Source organism: Mytilus californianus, unplaced genomic scaffold (genome assembly GCF_021869535.1).
Source record: "Mytilus californianus isolate M0D057914Y unplaced genomic scaffold, xbMytCali1.0.p SCAF_14, whole genome shotgun sequence".
NCBI classification, from domain to species: domain Eukaryota; kingdom Metazoa; phylum Mollusca; class Bivalvia; order Mytilida; family Mytilidae; genus Mytilus; species Mytilus californianus.
In genome coordinates this window covers 33,130,664-33,153,213 of record NW_026262626.1, presented here as the reverse complement: position 1 = coordinate 33,153,213, position 22,550 = coordinate 33,130,664, and the positions used below count along the sequence as shown (strand labels likewise).

Genomic DNA, 22,550 nt, shown 5'->3' with positions numbered 1-22,550 from the left:
TAGTTTCCAGACAATAACTGTGGAACGGTGTATAGATCTCTCTGAAATTATACTACAAGTTTCCATACCACAAAGGGATGGTTAGGATTTGCTTTGGGGTGTTATGGCTCAAACCGTTTAGGAATTAGGGGCAAAAAAGGGGGAAAAACAAGGTTGTCCTGGTTAATGGACAAATACTTTAGTACAAAACATAATTTAAAGCAGTGTAAGGGAGATAAATCAAATACATCATTGAAATTATCTCCCTTACACTGCTTTTAAATTATGTATAAAGTAATGGTTAATGAACAATTAAGATAATTTAAAACAGTGTAAGGGAGGTAATCCAAATACAACGTTTTGGTTCATTCCCTTACACTGCTTTTAAATTATGTTTAAAGAAATGCATATTTATAAAGGAAGACCAGTAAAAATATCTGCAAATGTTGCATCTTTTTTTTTTACAAAAAAATCCATATGAAAGATTTGACACTATATTTTAAATTCTATTATAAAATAGATTAAGTTAGCACTATGGTAAATTTAAATGGGTAATTATGGTTGCAAACTCCATTGGAAATTTGATTGAGATTATGACCATATCTTGAGGGAAAGAATTTTTTGGGGGAAAAAAGGGGGGGAGGTGGGTAGAAAGAAATTGTGGGAGGTCAATTTTTTCTCATTTCAGATTTCAGAAATTAAAAAGAATTATTTTTCAAATATCATTTTTTTTTCAAATTTCAAATATTGAAAAATTTCAAGAAGTAATCTTTAATTGCACAGTATGGCGCATTAGATTTGTAAAATCTTTGACCACATTTATTTATTTGTAATGTGTATTTAGATTATTAATTTTGGGTCCAGTTTTCAAATTGGTCTACATTAAGGTCCAAAGGGTCCAAAATTAAACTTAGTTTGATTTTAACAAAAAATGAATACATGGGGTTCTTTGATATGCTGAATCTAAACATGTATTTAGATTTTAGATTTTTGGCCCAGTTTTCAAGTTGGTCCAAATTGGGGTCCAAAATTAAACTTTGTTTGATTTCAACAAAAATTGAATATATGGGGTTCTTTGATATACTGAATCTAACCATGAATTAAGATTTTTTATTTGTTGACCCCGCTATCAAATTGGTTCATATTGAGGTCAAAAGGGTCCAAAATTAAACTTCGTTTGATTTCATCAAAAATTGAATTATTGTGGTTCTTTGATATGCCAAATCTAACCGTGTATTTAGATTTTTAATTTTGGGTCCTGTTTTTTAAATTTGTCTACATTGAGGTCCAAAGGGTCCAAAATTAAACTTAGTTTGATTTTAACAAAAATTGAATTCTTGGGGTTCTTTGATATGCTGAATCTAAACATGTGTTTAGATTTTTGATTATGGGCCCAGTTTTTAAGTTGGTCCAAGTTGGGGTCCAAATTTAGCCGTTTTTTTGATTTCAACAAAAATTGAATATATGGGGTTCTTTGATATGCTGAATCTAACCATGTATTTAGATTTTTTATTTGTGGGCCCCGCTATCAAATTGGTTCATATTGACGTCAAAAGGGTCCAAAATAAAACTTCGTTTGATTTCATCAAAAATTGAATTATTGGGGTTCTTTGATATTCCAAATCTAACCGTGTATTTAGATTTTTAATTTTGGGTCCCGTTTTTTTAAATTGGTCTACATTAAGGTCCAAAGGGTCCAAAATTGAACTTAGTTTGATTTTAACAAAAATTGAATTCTTGGGGTTCTTTGATATGCTGAATCTAAACATGTGTTTAGATTTTCGATTATGGGCCCAGTTTTCAAGTTTGTCCAAGTTGGAGTCCAAAATTAAAATTTGTTTGATTTCAACAAAAATTGAATATATGGGGTTCTTTGAAATGCTGAATCTAACCATGTATTTTGATTTTGGACATTGGACCATAATAGGTAAATTAAAAAAATTCAAGTTCTTAGACCACATTCTTTCTGTGTCAGAAACCTATGCTGTGTCAAATATTTAATCACAATCCAAATTCAGAGCTGTATCAAGCTTGAATGTTGTGTCCATACTTGCCCCAACTGTTCAGGGTTCGACCTCTGCGGTCGTATCAAGCTGCGCCCAGCGAAGCATTTTATTGTAACTTCCAGACATAACTTGTGTGTTAGTGTTTGGATCTCTCTGACATTGTACCACAAGGTTCCATATCACAAAGGGAATGCTGGGATTGATTTTGGGGGTAATTGCCTCCAAATTTTAGGAATTAGGGGCAAAAAAAGGGGCAAAAAAAGCATTTTTCTAGTTTCATGACAATTACTTGTGTGTAAGTCTATGGATCTTTTTGAAATTGTACTACAAGGTTTCATATCACAAAGAGAAAAATGGAATTGAGTTTTGGGGTAATTGCCCAAAACGTTTAGGAATAAGGGGCCAAAAAGGGGCCAAAAATAAGCATTTTTCTAGTTTCCAGACAATAACTTGTGTTCAAGTGTATGGATCTCTCTGAAATTGTACCGAAGGTACCATACCACAAAGGGAAGGCTGGGATTGATTTTGAGGGTAATTGCCTCAAAATTTGAGGAATTAGGGGCCAAAAAAGGGGCAAAAAACAAGCATTTTTCGAGTTTCAGGCCAAAAACTTGTTTGAAAGTGTATGGATCTCTGTGAAATTGTACTGCAAGGTACCATACCACAAAGGAAAGGCATGGATTCAGTTTGGGGGTGATGAATCATAAGGGGGTTCATAAAATTTGGGGGGGGGATTTTTTTTTCCTTTTTTTTCTTTAAAATTTTCCATTTTAAATTGGTTTTTTCTGATTTATATATAATCCAATGATAAAAATCAATTCTCTTATGGAAGTCGACAAAAAACATGCCTTTAAAATATGAAACACAAAAAATGTTATATATAAAGGCAAATAATAATGATATGGTTTGAATAGGTAAATTAAAAAAAATTAAGTTCTTAGAGCACATTCATTCTGTGTCAGAAACCTATGCTGTGTCAAATATTTAATCACTATCCAAATTCAGTGCTGTATCAAGCTTGAATGTTGTGTCCATACTTGCCCCAACTGTTCAGGGTTCGACCTCTGCGGTCGTATCAAGCTGCGCCCAGCGGAGCATTTTATTATAAATTTCTAATATGACATTGAGAATTAATTGAACTTTATTTGTTTATAGTCTGACAACAGATTTACTAAGTATTGTGCAACAGCACAGTGTATTGCACAACAGCAAGAAATCTTTAATTGAATGAAAATTTAATTCATATAACCAATTTCAAGTTCTTTGACTACATTTATTCAGAAACCTATAATATGTCAAATATTTAATTACAATCCAAATTCAGAACTGTATCAAGCTTGAATATTGTGTCCATTTTTGCCCCAACTGTTCAGGGTTGGACCTCTGCAGGCGTATCCAGCTGCGCTCAGGGAAGCAGTTTATTACATTCTGGCATATTGCATATTACCAAAAGGATATTTACAATTCTTGCATAAATGAATGCAGCAAGTGATCCTTGCACTGTAGACAAACAATAATTGAATGGCTTTATATTCACTTGAATTCACTCAAATCTAGAAAAGGTGAAAATAAATATCAAACTGGCATATTTTTGCAAGGTGAGCGATTCATTCAGACTTGAAGGAGTTTCTAGCATTTAGTAAAATATTTCATACATGCACTTATCCAATTTTACTTAATTATAATTTAAGTGGCACTATGACATATTCAATAAATAAAACATTATTTTTTTTAATCTATTTCAGAGATTCACACAGTATTTGGCCTCCAATAACTGTACTTTTAACCTCAGTAACTTTATAGATAAAGCTGGAGTTCAAGGTGAGAAACAAGAAACTCGAGGTGATTTAGTTAGTTCAATTGCTAGTGTTTCAGTTCCTGAAACATAAAAGTTTATACTGTTAAGGTAACACGATATCGAATGGCATATCTCCCAATTTCTAAAATTTTTGGCACACTGGAACTTTGAATCGAGTTACATCGGAATATGAAATAAAAAATGCGAGTCACCATTCTTGTTTTTTTGTAATTTTGATAAGTAAATGTCAATTTTGGCGCCAAATTTACATAGATATATAGGGAAAATGCCTTTTTTTCGACTTACTTTTTTAGATTTTTCAATGGATGGCTATTTTCTCATATACGGAGAAAGACTAAAAACTAACATAATATCCAGGATTGTACACCAAATCCATACATGTATAAAAAAACATATGTCACCATCCTTGTTTTTTTAGATAAATCGCTTCAAAGATGACAGATACGCTTAGAAATTGACAAAAATATGTGACGATACGGAATACAGAATAACGTTATTTTTATTCAGAGGGATTGAAAAAAAATTTGTAAGGGGATCTGAATGATATTTGTTATTTCATTTTCATTCCCCCTGTCGGAAATTTCCTAATAATTCAATATAACATCTAATGAGTTAATTTTATTTTGTCCTAACTGGGTGCACTTTTAGCTTTCAAAACTGAATCTTCAACTTTACTTAACCCTATATATCAAACTAGACAATGCTGATGACACTGATGTATCCATGCATGGATAAAATAAAGTGCCTCAAAAATTTTATGTAAACAGTGATATTGAAGTACAATTTGAATTGATTGATTGATTGATTGCTTAACGTCCAGTGGCAAATATTTCATGGATTTTCAGGACGATACAATACAATTTGAAAAGTTATGTCTAAAAGACACATTTGATGCAGCCGTCAAAAAAGATTACACATTCTGTTAGTTGTAAAAATTATAAAGAAAATCAACATCCTGATACAATACGTATTCTATAAATATAGTATACTCTTTGTGATGTAAACGTGTGGGTTGTGTGCGTAGTTAGTCAGACAAACCTTGCAAACTGTATGCAAAATTTCACTTGAATAGACAAAGTTCAACATTCTGTCATTCGAGGAAAATTTTAAAAAAAGCGATCCTGAGAATATATTATCAAAATGCCAAATTCAGCAACCTGTAATAAAAAAATTAAAATCTGACAAGATGCGCGTATTGTATATATGTACTAACACCACTGGCAGACCTATTTGGAAAATCACCGCAATTTTTGTAAAAACTCCGGTGTTTTTTGGCTAATCTCCGCGAAACGGATAATAATTAGAGGTTCATCGTAAATTTCCTGTATTACAGGATATTTTGCATGTTATCCGGAGATTTTCTGTGTCGGCGGGAATTAGCCGTTTGTCCGATAAAACTGGTGTGTATTGAGTCATTGATAGAACCACTGATGCGTGAGCGACGGTTATTAATAGGTCGTTGTATAATCCGTTATGCGTGAGCGACGGTTATTAATAGATCCTTGTAGTGTGGTACAAATTATGATATATAGATGTTTACAGAAGTAAAAACAAAGTAACTATAATCATTTGAGATATAAGGAATTTTCAAAAATATATCATATAATGTTTCTGTAAATTTAGAGAGAAACAGATTATATATATCTGGGGATTAGATGGTTACTTTTTTTAATTATATGTCAGAGGCCGCACATCATTTAATTGCTTCTAGAACCGTTTATTGAAACAAAATAAAATGAACGGCCAGGGGAAAGTCTTTAGTAACCTTAGTTGGTATCAGGGGTCAACTGGGTTGAGTTCAATATCGTAGCGGCTATGTAGTTGCTATCAATATCTATGTAGCAGCTAATCTATAGCTACACGTTCAATAGTAAAAATCTACATAGCACTACATAGCCGCTACGATATTGAACGCAACCCTGGTAATACATAGAGTCAGACCGTCGTTGCATAATATGTATATGTATTTACACACAATGCAGTGCATTTAAACTCGATTTCGCAAACTCGTGGGTTGTCTTTTTAGACAAAAAAGTTCAATTTAAAAGATATGAAAGTTGCGTACATGTATACAAGGAATTGTATATTTAACGTCAATGCCTGTCTTGTAAACTAATCTGTTACACTTTGAAATGTAAATAAGTTCTATTTAAAAGATTGGACGGTTATTTCACATGAATAAAAGTTCTTCTGATCATTTTTGTTTTACAATGATTTTTGAAAGTGCGATCTTAAAACTAAGTTTGTCCAGACTTGCATGGAATATTTGCCACTGGAAGTTAAGCAACTAACAATCAATCATCTTAAAATAAAATAAATATGCCCGAGCGATAATATTCTTAAATTTTTATACGACCGCAAAAATTAAAAATTTTTTGTTATACGACCGCAAAAATTAAAAATTTTTTGGTTGTATATTGGTATGACGTTGGCGTCGTCGTCGTCCGGCGTCGTCGTCGTCGTCGTCGTCGTCGTCGTCGTCGTCTGGCGTCGTCCGGCGTCGTCCGAAGACACATTGGTTTTCGCACTCTCACTTTAGTTTAAGTCAATAGATCTCCATGAAATTTTACCATAAGGTTCAATACCATGTAAGGAAGGTTGGGATTGATTTTGGGGGTTATGGTACCAACAGTTAAGGAATTAGGGGCCAAAAAGGGGCCAAAAATAAGCATTTTTGTAACTTCCAGACAATAACTTGTGTGTAAGTGTATGGATCTCTCTGACATTGTACCACAAGGTTCCATATCACAAAGGAAAGGCTGTAATTGATTTTGGGGGTAATTGCCTCTAAATTTTAGGAATTAGGGGCCAAAAAAGGGGCAAAAAACAAGCATTTTTCTAGTTTCATGACAATAACTTGTGTGTAAGTGTTTGGATATTTCTGAAATTGTACTACAAGGTTCCATATCACAAAGGGAAAGCTGGAATTGAGTTTGGGGGTAATTGCCCGAAACGTTTAGGAATTGGGGGCCAAAAAGGGGCCAAAAATAAGCATTTTTCTAGTTTCCAGACAATAACTTGTGTTCAAGTGTATGGATCTCTCTGAAATTGTACTGCAAGGTACCATACCACAAAGGGAAGGCTGGGATTGAGTTTGGGGGTGATGAATCATAAGGGGGTTCAAAAAAATTTGGGGGGGGGGGGGGTTCTTTTTTTTTTCTTTTAAAATTTTCCATTTTAAGTTGGTTATTTCTGATTTATATTTAAAAGCAAATAATAATGATATGGTATGAGATACACACCAAACAGGATGTGTAAATTATTATCTAATAAGTATTGTGCAATAGCAAGAAATTTTCAATTGCACAGTATTGCACAATAGCAAGAAATCTTCAATTGCACAGTATTGCGCAATAGCAAGAAATCTTCAATTGCACCGTATTGCGCAATAGCAAGAAATATCCAATAACACAATATTGCGCAATAGCAAGAAATTGTCAATTGTACAGTATTGCGCAATAGCAAGAAATATTCAATTGCACAGTATTGTGCAAAAGAAGATACTTCGTATAAATTGCTTATTTCTTGATCAATTTCAATGGGGTTTTATTCTTGAATTCTTGGGGTTCTTTAATATGCTGAATCTAACCATGTATTAAGTTTTTGGATTTTGGGCCCCGTTTTTAAATTGGTCCACATTGAGGTCCAAAGGGTCCAAAATTTAACTTTGTTTGATTTCATCAAAAATTGAATTATTGGGGTTCTTTGATATGCCGAATCTAACCGTGTATTTAAATTCTTAATTTTTGGTTCCGTTTTCAAATTGGTCTACATTAAGGTCCAAAGGGTCCAAAATTAAACTTAGTTTGATTTTAACAAAAATTGAATTTTTAGGGTTCTTTGATATGCTGAATCTAAACATGTATTTAGATTTTTGATTATGGGCCCAGTTTCAAGTTGGTCCAAATCGGGGTCCAAAATTAAACTTTGTTTGATTTCAACAAAAATTGAATATATGGGGTTCTTTGATATGCTGAATCTAACCATGTATTTAGATTTTTGATTTTTGGGCCCCGTTATCAACTTTGTCCACATTGAGGTCAAAAGGGTCCAAAATTAAACTTTGTTTGATTTCATCAAAAATTGAATTCTTGGGGTTCTTTGATATGCTGAATCTAACCATGTATTTAGATTTTGGATATTGGACCATAATAGGTGAATGTCCAATTTAAAATTTTTAAGTTCTTAGACCACATTCATTCTGTGTCAGAAACCTATGCTGTGTCAAATATTTAATCACAATCCAAATTCAGAGCTGTATCAAGCTTGAATGTTGCCATACTTGCCCCAACTGTTCAGGGTTCGACCTCTGCGGTCGTATCAAGCTGCGCCCTGCGGAGCATTTTATTTAATGTGAAACACAATTTCTTCATTTATTAGAAATCACTTTCAGGTCTAATGGTAAAGTGAATATACATTCCGGGATGAGATTAATTTACTATAATTGCCAAAGAAAAAGAAATGATATTACGTTTCTTTTAATTAAAAATTAGACTGCAACAAATGTAGATCGAACATTTTTAATAATGAAATAATGCACGTCAAAAATTTCGCTCACAATAGAGATGTTAAAAATAGATTTTATCAATTGTGTCACTGCACGAGATTTTCCAACGGCGGGAAATATCATGTAGCTATAAACACAGGTGATGTTACTGGCCGATTGTGGAATGTCAATTTAGGGTTAAATTTGATGTGTAATGATTGACATTATTGTGCGCGTTAGGTTGAGGCTCTAGAAGGTTCATTTCAATTGATAACCAAAATTATAAATTCAAGTTTTTTTTTCAAATCAACGTTTAAGTGTAAAATTTTGTGGGAGGGAAACTTTATTTTGTTTGTTTTTTAGGGGCACAGGGAGTTACCATAAAAATCTATAGGAACATTGAATAAACATTTCCGAAGGTCACAACTTGTTAACTAATGAAAACAATGATAAACATTGCTGACAAGCGTAAACAGTTGTACATTACTTAGAAAATAGAGAGAGTGAAAAAAAAGAACGTTGATGATGGTTACTGTTCATGTTAATTTTGAAAGATCGTGGTAACTGATTGCTGCGATGGTGTTACTTGCCAAAAGGTTGTATAAAAGGACAAACTAAGTACAATTTTAGCCGTGATATATGGGGCCCCCTCACGCTTGAATCAATTTACGTTACGTATTTCGTCCTTTATTATGACCTACAGTTGATCATAGTTGAGTACTACGTATCGGTCAGGGGCGGATCCAGACACTGTGAAAAAAAGAAGGGTGTGCTAGCCAGGGTTTCTCAGAAAAAAGGGGGTGCTAGTACAGTTGGCCTAATGTATTTGAAGGCCAGGATTGGAAGATTATCAGAAATTCTGTGGCTCAATTTAAGTTTTATTTTCTAACTGTGAATTGCTACCTAAGCCGTGGCCTGGAGAACCATACCCAATTTTTTAAAAGGGTGTTCCAAAGGCATATTAAAATACTTCCAGCATTATACAGGTCCTGCGGTACAATTTCTTGGGGAGGAGATTTCAATTGCTGTTATGTGAGTAAATTTTTTGTTACTAGGAATTTTCGTTTTTTTTTTTCATCAGATTTGCCCCAATTGTCTATTCTGTTAAGGTTTCACAAAAGTCAAAATATATAACACTTCATAAACATCTGAACTTTGCCTGTATTTTTCAACCTATAATGAATAAAGTCCTAAACTATATGAAAACATCTTCATTTAAACATACTTAAACATATGCACACCGTGTAAATTGTAAATAAAATTGAAATTGTTATGTTGTGGCCAACCCGGTTCTTGGGGTGAACACCAAATTTTCCAAAAAAAAATCTGGAGGCCTATTCTGATCATATTCTGATCCCTAATTTGATGAGAGAAAAAATATTGTGGTCTGGCAGTTGACAAAAAAAATCGGAATTCCAGAATTCCCCATACCGTTTGTTTCGAGAAAAAAATGTTTGGTGCATGGCAGTGGGGAATAACGTTGTGTTCCGAATTATTTCCGACTCAGAACAAACCCCTAACCCTTTGAATTTAAATGTTGCTCCTATATACCTTACTATCGTGAATTTTCAATTTTTCATGTATAATTCAGGTCAGATCCCAGGGCATACTATGTGTTCAAAATTATAAAAACGTAGAAAATTCATGATTCATGTACGTGTAATATGTCTCAAGAAAATGGATTGAAGGCATATTAATTATCAAATTATTTATTTGTACAAAAAAGACACATAGGCAATGAAAACCGTGTGTACGCCAAGAAAGGTCAATACGTATGACTCAACTCGGAGGCTGATTTAGGGGCAGGCTGTCCAGATCCCTCCTTATGGAACTACATATGGTTAATTTTGACTTTTATTTACTTGTTTCACTTACCCGAATAATTCAGTCGTTATATTCCGCTGATCTACGATTATTTCATTAACAAGTATATAGAAGAGATCGATTACGGAGAGAGACTGAATTTTTCGGAGTTAGTTCCACTCCGACCTTTTTTTAGTTTATACAATAAAGCAAGTCTATTTAATCCATTTCTCTGCTTTTTTCGTTATATATAGCACTTTCGTCATACTTAGGTTAGGTTTCAAAGAGTGGATCATTAATATGAACATGTCGGGGTCTTTTAGAGCTGACAATGCGGTATGGGCTTTGCTCATTGTTGAAGGCCGTACGGCGACCTATAGTTGTTAATTTCTGTGTCATTTTTGGTCTCTTGTGGAGAGTTGTCTCATTGCCAATCATACCACATCTTTTTTATACGACCGCAAAAAAATTTTGTGGTCGTATATTGGTATGACGTTGGCGTCGTCGTCGTCGTCGTCGTCGTCGTCGTCCGGCGTCGTCGTCCGGCGTCGTCGTCCGAATACACATTGGTTTTCGCCCTCTAACTTTAGTTTAAGTGAATGGATCTCTATGAAATTTTACCATAAGTTTCAATACCTCAAAAGGAAGGTGGGGATTGATTTTGGGGGTTATGGTACCAACAGTTCAGGAATTAGGGGCCAAAAAGGGGCCAAAAATAAGCATTTTTGTAACTTCCAGACATTACTTGTGTGTTAGTGTATGGATCTCTCTGACATTGTACCACAAGGTTCCATATCACAAAGGGAATGCTGGGATAGATTTTGGGGGTAATTGCCTCCAAATTTTAGGAATTAGGGGCCAAAAAGGGGCAAAAAACAAGCATTTTTCTAGTTTCATGACAATAACTTGTGTTCAAGTGTATGGATCTCTCTGACATTGTTCCACAAGGTTCCATATCTCAAAGGGAATGCTGGAATTGATTCGGGGGTAATTGCCTCCAAATTTTAGGAATTAGGGGCCAAAAAGGGGCAAAAAACAAGCATTTTTCTAGTTTCATGACAATAACTTGTGTGTAAGTGTATGGATCTTTATGAAATTGTACTACAAGGTTCCATATCACAAAGGGAAAGCTGGAATTGATTTTGGGGGTAATTTCCCACAACGTTCAGGAATAAGGGGCCAAAAAGGGGCCAACAATAAGCATTTTTCTAGTTTCCAGACAATAACTTGTTCAAGTGTATGGATCTCTCTGAAATTGTACTGCAAGGTACCATACCACAAAGGAAAGGCTGGGATTGATTTTGGGGTTAAATCCCTAGAAATTTGAGGAATTAGGGGCCATAAAGGGGCAAAAAACAAGCATTTTTCTAGTTTCAGGACAATAACTTGTGTGCAAGTGTATGGATCTTTATGAAATTGTACTGCAAGGTTCCATATCACAAAGGGAAAGCTGGGTTTGAGTTTGGGGGTAATTGCCGTAAATGTTTAGGAATTTTGGGCCAAAAAGGGGCCAAAAAATAAGCATTTTTCTAGTTTCCAGACAATAACTTTTGTTCAAGTGTATTGATCTCCCTGAAATTGTACAGTAATCATACATGTGAACCTCCCGAAGGGAATACAATAATCCCGTTTTCAGGGGTCTCCTCCCGACCTCCCGTTGAAGACAAAAAAATCCTGTGTATGAAATATTTCATGAATGAAAAATTTCAGCCCAACATATCTGGTGTAACTGACATTACCTGAAGTTATATTTTACCTGTAAATCAATTAACATGATAATTATATGGCTTCACTTGTCACCTTGGGTGTCAAACATACTGGTAATCAACGATTTTTACATCAGGCTAACTGTCGTTGTGTAATAAAACTTTGTATATTTATAAATGAATGTTGGGTTACTTCCCTTGATTTATCCTGTTTTAAGTTACTTTCCTTTAAATAATGTAAATTTTTAAAAGAATATAAATAAAATATAAATTGAACAAATAATCATAAAAGGATGGTAATTAAATGATTTTAAATGTCTTAGGACAAATAAAAAAATGATAATTTGAAAATTATTTGAGGGTTCTATACTTCCTTTCAAGGCTTAAATTGAAATTTATATATTAACTATGACCCATGAATCCAGTTTGAATGTGTTACTTTTCATGCATTAAAAATCTACTTGCATAAAGATTAAAATAAAAGATCTACTTGCAGATAGATAAGCAAATATTCTGATTGCAATGAATAATGGAAAAAAAGATATGACCTAAAAAATTTAAAGAACATACTTAAAAAGAAGAATGTTAGATTGAACAAGTTGAAAGTTTAAAAAGATAGAGAAAATTTATAAGTACAAGGGTACTATAAACATAATACATTCGGATGGAAAGTTGAAGAAAGCACACTTTAACAGACAATTTCTACAGCACACGGTTACATTTACGACAGAATTTATGTCGATTAAAAACCTCCTGATCTGAGTCCTAATCTCCTGACCAAAATTTCCCAAACTCCTGATCTTAGTTTCACAGTCCATCATATGTACTGCAAGGTACCATACCACAAAGGGAAGGCTGGGATTGTGTTTGAGGGTGATGAATCATAAGGGGGTTCAAAACATTTTGAGGGGAGGGGGATTTTTTTTTCCTTTTTTTTCATTGAAATTTTCCATTTTAAATTGGTTATTTCTGATTTATATATAAAAGCAAATAATAATGATATGGTTTGAATAGATAAATTAAAAATTTTTAAGTTCTGTGACCACATTCATTCTGTGTCAGAAACCTATGCTGTGTCAAATATTTAATTACAATCCAAATTCAGTGCTGTATCAAGCTTGAATGTTGTGTCCATACTTGCCCCAACTGTTCAGGGTTCGACCTCTGCGGTCGTATCAAGCTGCGCCCCAGCGAAGCATTTTATTTATATATAAAAACAATATCATAATTACAAATACAAATTCTCCTTACGTCATCCGAGAATACACGTGTCTTTTCTTTAGGCTAAAGCGTGAGTAGATGGTCAGATATATATATGGAATTTTGAAAGGACCTTGACTGGCTACACAGCCCTTGCACGATCTGATCGATGGTCAGAAAGATGACCGGACAAGTTCTAAGTGCACACAAATGGTCACATGTCATGAATATCCATGAACGTACAACGAACTAAATTTTATATATACGAATCCTTGCTGTACCACAGGTGTCCTTGTGTAATGAAATTTTAGGGTATTGGTGCATAGTCAAGTGATTAGATAAACTTGGATAATCAATGAGAGAGAATGAATGACCATTTTAAGTTAATCCAGGGACTTTCTATTGATTGTTGTTTGCTTTACGCTGCATTTGCACAAAAATGCTATATCGCGGCGAGAGTTTATATTTTCACAATTTAAGGTATATTTTTAAAATCAGACAAAAAGGTCCTTCAATAAACTAAAATTCTAGACTAAAGGGACTTTCTATACTAACGGGATAAGATAAGATAAAACTTTTAATATTAAATAATGAAAGCTATTTCAGATAAAGGGAGTGTCGGACATAGTTTTAACTCTAAATGAAACTGTTCTTTAATTCATAAATAATAAAACATAAAATTAAAGGCATTTTAGACCCTTCCTACAAACGGAAAAGATGAGCATGAAAAATAAGTGAAAGGGAGGTGGGCATAAGTGACTGGTTACGAATTAATTTTAATAGTAGTTCACCGTGCAAGAAGTTTTAAAGTACTAATGGAATAGTGTGACAGAAGCGGATTTAGAGGGGGCCAGGTACCCCTTTTCTTGAAAAAAAATTTGGTTAATTATACATGTATTGGGAATCACTGAAGCATGACTGAAGCGACCCCCTCTTAGGCAGTCAGTGCATATGAAAATTTCTGGATCCGCCACTGGTGTGCTAGCTTATAAATGATATATTTTTTACTTCCTTTATTTTTTTTAATCCTTACTCCGTCTTTGTGAAATAACCGAGACTTCATCAGGTATACAAGCGGAGAAATAAAATATTGAAGTGATTTGAGTACCGATATATGAAATGTCTCCTTGGTAGCTGGTATCCCTTGTGGGATTAATAAATTGAAGTTGAACTCATGTGTGCCGGAATAGGTAATTAATATATTTTATTTTTTATTATTTGTCAACTTATGGTACGGTAATAACTTTTATTTTTTTATTTTCCTTTTGTTTCAATTTCAATTTGCCCTTCGTTCTGTGAACAAAATAACATGGCTACACATTTTAAGACAAAACACACTTATAGTTCGACTAACACTTTGACTTATTGTACTCACTTAGTATCAGATAAACGAGATGCATGCTCCTTAAAATTATTTCAGATATTCTATGGAATTTTTAATTCACCAGTAAATCAGAAATGTCCATCTTAAACATTTCTTTTTTCATTGGATGTTATATCATTTTAAATATCTAACAAGGCACATAAAAAATTCTAGTTTTTTTGTGATGTCCAATATTACGTGCGATGATGCGTAGCTGCATGGAAGTTACTACATGAATTACATCATTTTGATTATCTTTGAAATCACTCACACGTGGCGGTGTACACATTACACTCAATATACGACTTAAAATACCTGGGGCAATTTATACTTCCGTTTATTGTCCCTTTACTAGCCAGTGTACCTGTGTAAGGTTATAGATGTAATTTTACATCTATGGTAAGATGTATCTCTGACTCCAAAACAGTCGAGTGCGAATCCCGGATTTTGACAAAGAATGTTGGACGAAAAGACAACATTCGAAATGAGATTTATGTATAAAGTTTATATTATGCATATATACCATTGAAGCAGCCTCTGATAAATTGTCATCTAAGACGGTATAAATTAAAATTCTGTTGACAAGTCACATGGCACGAAGAGGAGTTGAGAAATATGCGATACATTTTATTCAATGTCATCACAGAGGTAGTTTATTTTACATGTTCTCGGACATTAAATATATTTCTTGTGTGACAGTTTGCTGACTGTTAACACCATGTTCAATTTATCTTAATTGACAAACATTTTGATAAGGTTCCATCATTCGAAAATAAGTTATTAAAATCTCAGTAGGTTCAAAACTACTAAATTTTATCACACAGAATGCAACAAATAAAGGTTACAGAAATGGGCTCTACCACTTCACACTTTGGCAATTGAAAATAAAATCTAATCAGTCAAATTCTCAGTATCACAACTTCATTTAACTGCAGTAGATATTGTCTTTCAAGATAACTGAATAAAATAAATATTTTTTAAAACAAGAGTGTAGGGAGTCTATTTCCTACCGACTCGCATGAACAATTTTCATTTTTTTTATATACTGCCTGAATGACATGACTCGAGAAATATTTGTCACTGGACATCAATTTAAAAATTAAAAAGAAAACAAAGAACTCGAAATTAAGGATCTGTATGACACCGTACGGCCCTTCTCAGACAGTGAGCAAAACTCATACCATATAGAATTTATAAAATGCCCCGACATGACATAATTTGGAAAAATTAAAAAGACAACACCTTTAAAAATTACAAGCTCCTGACTTGCCAGGACAGTCATAGAATGAGGAGAGTTTAAACCTATTTGAGATAGCTCAACCCTCATGCGGTCACCAATCCTGGAATGTAAGACTGAGAAAATCCATATCCTTTGCTTTATAGGATAGGACTGGGCCTCCCCCAACCTGGACAGTGAGGTAATAACATGCACAAATTGTGAAAATTAAAGTTAAAATCAATAAGAATCATTGGATCTAGTGTAACGCAGTTATAAACAGTCAGAGAAAAATCATGAACTTGTGTGATACCAAAATATACGTACATAAAATCGAGAGAAAAAAAGGCACGACCATAAGTATGCATTAAAGCAATCTATGTATCACTACAAAAGTCAAAAAGTCTGAAAAGACCAGTTTTTGTCTGAATTTGCATGAATTTTTACTCGACATTCTTAATTTGTCTGAATAATTTTTAAAAATTCTTGACAGAGTATGAATTTGTCTAATAAGGTTCTTGATTTTTCTTGACAAGTGTCTTGACAGTATGAACTTTGTCTTAAAATTTCTCGACACTTCCTGTATCATCTGATAAGAGTCTGGATTAGTCTCGACCAATTCTTGACTGTCTTAAATTTGTCTCGATCTGTCTTGACATATTCTTGACATTCTTAATAATGTCTGAATATGTCTCGACATATTCTTGACATTCTAAATAATGTCTGAATATGTCTCGACACATTCTTGACAGTCTTAAATATGTCTTGACACTATCTCAACAGTATAAATTTCGCCTGAAATGTGAACAGACTTATTCTGCACTGTTTATGACATTCTATTGCTGTTATATACTCCTTTTTATTATGGCTAAACTAAACTTTGAAGAATCAAGGATTAATTTAGTATAGTAAGATACCCTTTTGGTGCAACTAAGTTGGAATACCCTGAATAATCCCCCATGTAGTTTAATTTTGATTTATTTTTATTAAACATTTAAGTAATTGTTTTCACTTGGAATATAAGTCGAAGGTATTGACAAACAGCATTTAGATTTTTGCCGTTCGCAAAACTGCCAGTCAAATTTGCTTTACTAAAATTGGTGTCTTGTATCTCTTTTGGACCCCACAATTCATCTTTTGGGTTTGTGTGGCTAAAAAAAGAGGGGGGGGGGGGCTTTCGTTTAAGTCAAATAATTTGTTCCCATCTTGATTCAAAAACCTTATTCATTTTTTAGAACAACCCAAAAACATTTTTTATTCAAATTTGAGTGTTGAATTTTATAATTTTTTATGAAAAATAAATATTTGTGATAACTCCTTCTTGAAAAGAAAAAAATGTTTAGATCAATATTATGCATGTCTGTTTGAGAACCATTTCATAAGACTGATGATTTCTATAGAAATCATTGATGGGACCCATTATAAATACATTTTTTTTATTATTCCTGGAGTAGATAATAATTTTCTTTTAATCTTTGGGAATTATTCAATTTGTTTTTATGTTAAAATAATTAACTTCATAATTTGTTGAAGAGAATCCATTTCAATTCAATTTTTTTTCATCAAAATGATGATTTTCATTTTCATCTATCAACAAACTTTTTAAATTGTAGTGGCATGGTCGGTCAACTGATAAGTTGTAGTTGCTTGTACTCTAGGGTGTGGAATACCTTAATTTTATGGGGAGCATCCTGTCCATGTGTAATACTTAATATATTCCAACAGATGACATTACACAAATTTTTCTTCTGTTAAATGAATGATTTGTATATCATCATAATTTGCTATTTATATAAACATCATTTTGGTATAATAATTATTTACCATATCAACATTGAATATTATGAATGTAGAATGATATATGTCTACAGTATGATTGGTTTGAATCATTTAATTTATAAGATTTAGGAATCAAAATTTGTAATTATTTAAAAAACCCACATTGAAATTGTTTTATATCAACACACCCACATTTGAATTATTTTATACTTTAGATTTCATAGCCATATTTGCATTTGTAAAAATATTTATATACCCAAATTTTCAATTATTTTACATGCCCAACTTTTATTTTTGTTGTAAAGAAGTGTAACTTGAAACAACAGTATATCATATAAAGAGAAATAAAGATTAAAGTTATATCATGAATATTGGTCATGATTTGTAAAACTCAGAACTGTCAAGTAAATTTAAGACTCGATTCAAAATGTTCAGAATATGTCAAGCCATACTGAGAAAAAATAAGAATGTCGAGAATATGTCGAGAAATTTCAAGACAGTATTCAAATGTAAAGAAGTTGTCAAGAAATTTTAAGACCATATTCAGAATGTCGAGAATATGTCGAGTAAATTTCATACAAATTTAATATAAATGAGAATTTGTCAAGAAAATTTAAGACACAAGTCATACTTTTGGAGAATGTCGAGTAAAAGTTCATGCAAATTAAGACAAAAACTGGTCTTTTCAGACTTTTAGACTTTTGTAGTGTATGTAGCAGGGAATTTATGTTTTTTTTTGTTCACATCTCATCCTTTTTTTTTCATTCATTTCCAATGTTTGTCGACTTGATATATAGCCTGGTTAAGGATGTACTTATGTGATGTTTATGAATTTGTGTATAGCTTGTTATGTTTCTTTACAAAAGCTTCTCCGACTTATAGTATATATCTATCTATACTACTTAAACGAGAAGACCTCATTTTGTTAGTCGCTTCTCTTCCTTCCACAATAAATTAATCATCATGACTCTGTGTTCTATAGGTTCCATGCATAGTTGCATTTGTCATCTATTCTTATGATTCTACTGTTTGGGTTATTTTAGGAGAAATCAATTTAGCAGTGATCGCCGTGTAGAAGAAACTTGGAATTGATAGTTTATATCAAATATACTTTATTGATAATAAATGTATGTTCATAGTATACAGAAACGCCAAAATAATGGTATTTAAAAGAAAACAAATAAAATAACGCACTTTAGAGAAAAGGGAGAGGGCTTGAAAAAAATTGTACGTCTTCAGGAGTCCCTATGAATTTTGATACGTCCTTTTCTGAAATTATCCAGATTTATAAAAAGAGATGGACCATTTTGTACATATACCAAGGGGAAACTTCATGCAAAGCATTATTATTTATAGTTTAATTGAATTTAGTAGAAAAATAAAATTTGGTGAAAATAAAACCAAGATTTTTTTAGAAAATCCACAGATTTTAAGACCGAGATTTTTATACGATTCCAATTTTTTTTGGGGGGATCGTATAATGGTATGATGTGGTTGTTGTCGTCTACGTCGTCCGAAGACACATTTGTAGTTTCTGGACTATAACTTGTGTGTAAGTGTATGGATCTCTCTGACATTGTACCACAAAGTTCCATATCACAAAAGGCAGGCTGGGATTGAGTTTGGGGGTAATTGCCCCATTCATGAAGGAATTCGGGGCCATAAAAGGGCCAAAAAACATTTTTTTAGTTATTCTATTTTTTCAGACAATAACTTGTGTTTAAGTCACTGTATGGATCTTTCTGAAATTGTACTACAAGTTTCCATACTACAAAGGAAAACTGAGATCAAGTGTTGAGGTTATTGCTCCAAAGGGCGGGGGGTTGTGAGTTCAAAAAGTTTGCAGGTTTCCAATTTTTTTAAAGGGGTTTTAATTTTTTTTTCAAAATTTTTCAAATTTTAAAATATTTCAAAAGTTTCAAGAAGAAATCTTTAATTGCACAGTATTGCCCAATAGATTTGAAAGACCTTTACACATGTTTTGTGTCAGAAACCTATATTGTGTCAAAAATTTGATCACAATCCAAATTCAGACAGTAATAAGCTTGAATATTGTGTCAAAATTTGCCCCAACTGTTCATGGTTCAACTTCTGCGGTCATATCAGGCTGCGCTCAGCGCCGAAGCATTTTATTTTTGTTATAATATTTTAGACATATATAACTCAATTAAAAAAATCATTGCTAGCACTGAATGCAATAATCCTTCATCAATAAAGCATCGAATCGCAAAATATGACAGTACAAGGGAAAAGCTGTGGATTTTCTAAAAAAAAATCCATATGTTTAGCATTTAATCAACACAAGGGTACATAATCCTTAAAAGCCTTTGAGAACGTAACTTTATAGCAAGGAACTATAATGTATGCAGATTTTCTTGGAACACATACGAAGGTCTTGAATATTGGGGGGGGGGGGGGGGGGGGGGAGGTCTTTCAATCCTAATTGTCTTTTAATTTGTTAGTCATCTGTTTTTCTCTATTCTTCATATTTTTTCTCATTATTCTATATTCTTTATTTTCTTGGCGTCTATTTTTCTTTACTTTTCTGGTCCTATGTTGTGCACTTTTTGTCCATTTGTGTTCTCTATTCTTCTATAAATCCTATCCAGACCCTCACAAACATACATAATCAATAAGTTCCGCTCCTATTACCTAACCCCACTTGACATGGATATAGATAATTGTCATCCATGGGGTTTTCTCATCCGTTTTGAATATAACATTGCTATTAAAACGGGTACGTTATAAAAAAAGAAGACGTGGTATGATTGCCAATAAGACAACTCTCCACAAGAGAAATGACACAGAAATTAACAACTATAGGTCACTGTACGGCCTTCAACAATGAGCACAGCCAATATTGTATAGCCAACTTTAAAAGGACAACATACTAGGAGTCCATTACATCAGATATAACAGATGCTAAATTGTTGACTTTGTTGGAAGGCAAAATGATTAGCCCTATACTGACTGGAACTAGTATATATATATAACTGAAACTAGATGAAAATCAAGGAATCTACACATGCTGTAATAGCAAATCTGAACGGAACCAAAACGCATGTTTGTAAAAAAATAAATAATATTCAATTTACATTTCAGCAACTGTTATATAAGTAATTATTAATGATGTAGTTCGTGAATAAATTGTCCTACACAGTGGAACAAATGGACAATCTAAGTACGTTAATGTCTGGATTAATATTTCTGCAAAGACGTTGTCATTTTATTGTTTCCATTAACCGACTTAAATAAAAATCAAATTATAACTTTGTAATGATTATAAATGTTTACCTTTTGAAATAAATTTTGGTTTATTGAATATATTTACGGGAAAAAAAGAACTCAAATGTTTTATTTCCATGTATTTTATGACATATTAAAAAACATCTTTGTGTAAAAGAAAAATCGAATCACATCTAATTTTGATCGGCCGTAAAATAAACTTCACATCACTTTATTTATATCACAAATCAATTTACAAAAACTTCTCAACTATGTCATAATAGAAAGCACGAGTGATCTATCTGGTGGACCAACTTGTGGCTAATGATTGACAGGTATGATTAGATCTTGAGGCTCCTATGGGGAACGTGGTGTCGAAAGGAAAATAGAAGATTATTCAATTATAATTTTTAGGACTCGTACGAAATGTGATCTGATATGGAAAATTTTGAGTTCTTTTAAAAGCACAAAGAAATAAGACGTTAGAAGGGTAACAATTGTGTAACTATAAACCAATGACTCGTATGTAATTTACGGGAAAGATTTTATCGAAAGTTTGTTGAAAACTTTCAATTTCAAACCTTCTTGGTTGGAATGAATATGTTCGATTTATATGCAAATAGGTCTTTATTATATAATATATTTAAATTATCTTCATTAATTACAATACAATATATAACATGTATCTATGATATCCTCCATAACGACTAAATATATGTACAGGTAAAATTAAATTCTGATCTATCGGGTACAGATTGATTTACGACCTTCCACTGGTATTGCACAAGCAATATCACAGCAGGTGTTAACTACACTAGGACAAGTGTCAGATCAGTTTGACATCCTGCCCGATTACGGTATCTTCCGGAGACTCTATTAGTACAAGGACTGATTTTTTTCTAAACATGACAATTGTGAAGAATTTTTTAAAGTGAGAACAAAGTTTCTGACCCAAACTATCGATTCACATTATGAATCTATCATGAATAGTAGATTAGTTTACGTTTTTTAACGTAAATACGATTTCCATTCATATATTAAAAAAATTGTAGTTGTCTATAGCAAAGATAACATGTGTATTCATCTTGTTCATTGTTCACATTAAAATAGATTTTTCTTTAATGAACAATGACAACATTTGATATTTAAATCGTAAGTAACTTTATCAAAAACACCGTTTTATCTCGACCGAAAAGGGAAATAAGATAGTTTTTTTAATCTGACTGTAAACATTGTATATATCACAATGATCTATTAATAACCGTCGCTCACGCATAACGGATTCTATAATCATCTATGTACAACGATCTATTAATAACCGTCGCTCACGCATCACTGGTTCTATCACTGACTCAATACACACCCGTTTTATCAGACAAACGGCTAATTCCCGCCGACACGGAAAATCTCCGGATAACATGCATAATATTCTGTAATACAGCAAATTTACGATGAACCTCTAATTATTATCCGTTTCGCGGAGATTAGCCAAAAATCGCGGGCATTTTCCAAATAGGTCTACCAGTGCACCAAGTACATAATTTAAAAGTTACAGCTTTAAAACTGTAATCCTAAAAAAAATCAGCCGTATAAACTCTATATACCAAGTAAGGGACGGACTGTCGAAGGACACGGGTAAAACAATATGCTCCCAGCATTTTGTCAAGGGAGCAAAATATATATTAGCATATATGATGATGTTCTATTTTATAAATCATTTGGTGACAAAATATCTTTTTGAATAAGCAGTTCATAGTGGAATGGTAATATGGAGATCTCAAATGTAGCAACGTAAGCAAGCTAACGTCTACGTCATTTGGTCTTTGATGGAAAGTTGTCTAATTGGCAATCATACCACATCTCCTTATTTCATAAGCGATTGAGTTTTCTCCTAAAATACAAGAATTTTAAAGACTAACAAATACGTACTAGGAGACTGAAATATGTTGCTGTTATAGTTAAAATCTG

The 22,550-nt window shown here is 32.9% G+C and overlaps 1 protein-coding gene and 1 long non-coding RNA gene across 3 annotated transcripts in view; one reads left to right on the top strand and one right to left on the bottom strand.

The window, feature by feature from the left end:
- LOC127724673 (phosphatidylinositol-binding clathrin assembly protein LAP-like) overlaps positions 1–22,550 on the top strand; it is a 488,025-nt gene that overhangs the window by 37,235 nt on the left and 428,240 nt on the right. Inside the window, exon 3 of the mRNA XM_052231711.1 lies at positions 3,731–3,806. Coding sequence (XP_052087671.1) covers positions 3,731–3,806 — 76 coding nt within the window. The remainder of the gene's footprint in view (positions 1–3,730; positions 3,807–22,550) is intronic.
- Positions 1–22,550, bottom strand: part of LOC127724764 (uncharacterized) — a 567,962-nt gene that overhangs the window by 212,432 nt on the left and 332,980 nt on the right. The window lies entirely within an intron of this gene.